Raw genomic sequence first — 3,948 nt, forward strand, 5'->3', positions numbered from 1 at the left:
CAACGAATAGTGGGGTTGACCGGCACATTATAACGCCCCCACGGCTGAAAGGGCGAATATGTTTGGTGGGATGGGGATTCGAACCCACAACCTTCAGATTGAAAGTCGAGTGCCCTAACCACCTGGCCATGCCGGGCCAGCTACAGAAGAGATGAATCAAATTTCTCCACATCATCACTCCCGTAGCCAACACAGAAATAGGCAATTGCGGGTCGAGCGCCCTAACCACCTGGCCAGGTAGTCAAAATAATCTATCGCCAATTCATGGGGTTCTATTCATCTGACCGAAGAGTAGGATTTAGTCATCACTGTTATAGCGCAACTATAGTCCCAAAGTTGAAGTGCGTTCTTGCAGCAACAGGACGCGAACAATGAACATTCGGATTCACAATCCGAACATCCCTGGGCACCCAAAGTTGAAGTGCGTTCTTGCAGCAACAGGACGCGAACATTGAACATTCGGATTCACAATCCGGACATCCCTGGGCACCCAAAGTTGAAGTGCGTTCTTGCAGCAACAGGACGCGAACATTGAACATTCGGATTCACAATCCGGACATCCCTGGGCACCCAAAATTGAAGTGCGTTCTTGCAGCAACAGGACGCGAACAATGAACAATCGGATTCACAATACGGACATCCCTGGGCAGTAATAACGTTTTTTAGAATATTCCTCTCCAATTGTTTTGTATTTTTGAAGTAACTAAAATCAGTCCACTAGAAATGAGTCGAACAGGTCCGCGTCCGAGTGTAACATTACAAAAAGATCTTAATTTATATGAAGATATTCTGGACTTGGTGAGCTCAGATTTTATTTTCTAAAACATGGTAGAACTAAAATATATTTCTTTATACTCAGACTTGGACGTAATAGGATCCATAAATAGTCCTTTATTCTCAGATTCGTATCTAGTGGTATCTAAAACTTTAACAGACTTGGACTTAAAAAGTCAAATCCGAATTCATTTGTATTGGAAAGACAATGGAATGTTGAAGGTATATTTTTGTGAGCTATTTAGTGATGTTATCGATACATACAACTAAGACTGTTATGATTTGTAATAAACCAAATTGAGACATAAAATGTGACTTTAAACATGATTTGGATTGGATTTTGGATAATCATGTTTTTTTTTGTATATTTACAACAAATGATCATATTTTTCTGATCAAAGTAAAGCTTATTATCTTACCTGATACATGCCGTACTCCTGAACCAGAGCTGAAAACAGTGGATATTGTGGAATAGGGATCATCACTCCAGGCGGTTTACCAGTCGTTGAGTGGTTTACGAGAGTCATAACTGCCTAAATAATTTTGTTTTATAGACATGGTACTGTTTTAAATATTTATTTGAAGACCTAAAATTCACATAGAGAGCACTTCTGAATATTTCTTTACATTTAGTCTAACCTCGCCATATCAATTAAAAAACAGTTAACAAATTAGGAGTGTTTCAATATTTACATTAAAGGTGAGGAGCTAATTCTTTGGGGAAAATATAATACGGTAAAAAAACATCTCATATTGTTTTATTTCTTCCAAGCAGCATAACTTTATTTTCAAACGAATCCTAACACTTATGAATTTCCAAATCAACAAAGCTTGGTCAACTAATTAACTGTATTAACTGTATTGTTAAGGGCAAGTAGTTTATAAGGGAGTTTATAAGTCTTAGGTCAGTCGTTAAATTGTAGTTCATATGAGTAGCTGTTTAGTTAATTACTTGAAGAGACCAAAGAATATTTGGCGAGTAATACTTATTAGCATATTATGACAATTCTGATTTATAAATTGTTGGGCAGAACGTGTGGTGAACGTGGAATACTAACTGTATGTTGTCAGCAGATTCTGAAAAATGCTGTGAACAGTCACGAAAAATACATATACAAACTATAATGTTTACCATCTTCCCATTAGATAATACGCAAGACTTATATTAACCAAAAAACTAAAGTGATATCTTTGTGTTTGGATATCATCCTCCTCAAAGTGAAGTACGTATGGATATCATCCTCCTCAAAGTGAAGTACGTAAGGTATTGAACCAGATTTTTGCTGCTTTGTATTACGTGATATTTATTTTACTTTAAAAAGAAAACAGGTTTATATATAAAACAGAAAATCATTATTATAGCTATCAGCACTAATGTTTTAGGATAGTCGAGCTACTAAAAGTGTATTTCAGTTAATTAAACAATGAAACCTACGTATAATATTTTACTTTCTGTCGTCTTTTTATTCATGCTCGCGAAGAAAAGGAGTTTGTTTGTTTTGAATTTCGCGCAAAGCTACACGAGGGCTATCTGTGCTAGCCGTCCCTAATTTAGCAGCGTAAGACTAGAGGGAAGGCAGCTAGTCGTCACCACCCACCGCCAACTCTTGGGCTACTCTTTTACCAACGAATAGTGGGATTGACCGTCACATTATAACGCCACCACGGCTGAAAGGGCGAGCATGTTTGGTGTGACGGGGATTCGAACTCGCGACCCTCAGATTGCGAGTCGAGCGCCGTAACCACCTGGCCAGGCTGACAAGCCCAAAGTGTGTGTAAGTAGTTCTGTTATTCTGAATCTAGCAAGTGGTTTACGACGTATGTGTCAAATATTCTTTTACTTTAGAAAAATCAAAAATTAACATGTGAAAATAGAATTTCTGTGTAAAAAAAAGCTCTTTATTATTTGTTTGTTGTCAAGTAAAAAGCTACACAATGTGTTATGTGTGCTGTGTCCATCTTGGATATCGAAACCCAATTTGTATACATATAAGCTCTCAGACTTGTCGGTGAAGTACCGGGAGCATCTCTATATTATTCTGTCCGTATAAGTTTGTTTGTTATGAATTTCGCACAAAGCTACACGAGAGCTATCTGCACTAGCCGTCCCTAATTTAGCAGTGTAAGACTAGAGGGAAGGCAGCTAGTCATCACCACCCACCGCCAACTCTTGGGCTACTATTTTACCAGCGAATAGTAGGATTGACCGTCACATTATAACGCCCCCACGGCTGAAAGGGCGAGCATGTTTGGTTGGTCGGGTATTCGAACCCGCAGATTACGAGTCGAGAGCCCTAACTACCTGGCCATGCCGAGTCGTCCGTATAAGAGGAATCATGTTTGTAAAAGAGATTATGCAAATCTTACATTAAAACTGTAACATGTTTACATGTTGAAACAATGTCAAGATCGTATTTTGGAGATTATTATGAAGTTATAAAACGAACATTCTTTTCGCGAAGAGTCTGATACCTAGGGCTACAAAGCTACAAGTGAAAGCGCTATTAATTTTGTCGATACCGTTTTCAAAGTCTTCATTCTAAGCAGATTGTGATATAAACTACAAGATTGGCAGGTTTCGTTCACATTTCGTTGTGTATTAGGTGTTTACAATGTTAGACTTGATAGGAAACCCCATTTTTGAAACTCCCATCTGCACTGTTATCTCTATTGAACAGTCTTTGATCTTTGCATTAGGTAAGCCCCTACGGTCTGCTAACTCTGTACAAATCTAGCGTTCACAAAAAGAAATGACAAAAAAACTCAACTTACTCTAACACCATCAGTGGCTCCGTTTGACAGGAAAACGTTCTCATAGTCAGAGTATTTTGCGTCTCTTTTTTCGATGTACTTAGCGACTTGTTTTCTGACTACGTCGATACCTGGACTTGCTGTGTAAGCGCCTGTCAAAATGTACAATACACACAGAAACATTTGTTTTGTTTGGAAATAATGAACGTTAACAACCAAATTACAGCAAAAGCCATGAAATTACTGAATATTCGATATTCGGTTACGATTCAGGGTCAATATTTCTGAAGACGTTGCAAGGGTAAGAGGTAATTATGTATCTAAATGTGTCATTTCATTTGCTTCTATACTTGTGGTAATACAAGGATAAACCTGGGAAGCAGTAACTTGATCGCTGTGATTAGTAGCAGTGGTTTCCAAACT

The 3,948-nt window shown here is 38.2% G+C and overlaps 1 protein-coding gene across 1 annotated transcript in view; it reads right to left on the bottom strand.

The window, feature by feature from the left end:
* The window catches only part of LOC106475294 (alanine aminotransferase 2-like), a 24,220-nt gene extending 20,512 nt beyond the window's left edge, over positions 1–3,708 (bottom strand). The window contains exons 1-2 of the mRNA XM_013935986.2: positions 3,547–3,708; positions 1,194–1,307 (exon numbers count right to left, since the gene is read on the bottom strand). Of these exons, the coding sequence (XP_013791440.2) occupies positions 1,194–1,307; positions 3,547–3,708 (276 nt within the window). The remainder of the gene's footprint in view (positions 1–1,193; positions 1,308–3,546) is intronic.
* Between the last annotated feature and the right edge of the window lie 240 nt (positions 3,709–3,948).

The sequence above is a fragment of the Limulus polyphemus genome, unplaced genomic scaffold (genome assembly GCF_000517525.1).
Source record: "Limulus polyphemus unplaced genomic scaffold, Limulus_polyphemus-2.1.2 Scaffold8364, whole genome shotgun sequence".
NCBI lineage: Eukaryota > Metazoa > Arthropoda > Merostomata > Xiphosura > Limulidae > Limulus > Limulus polyphemus.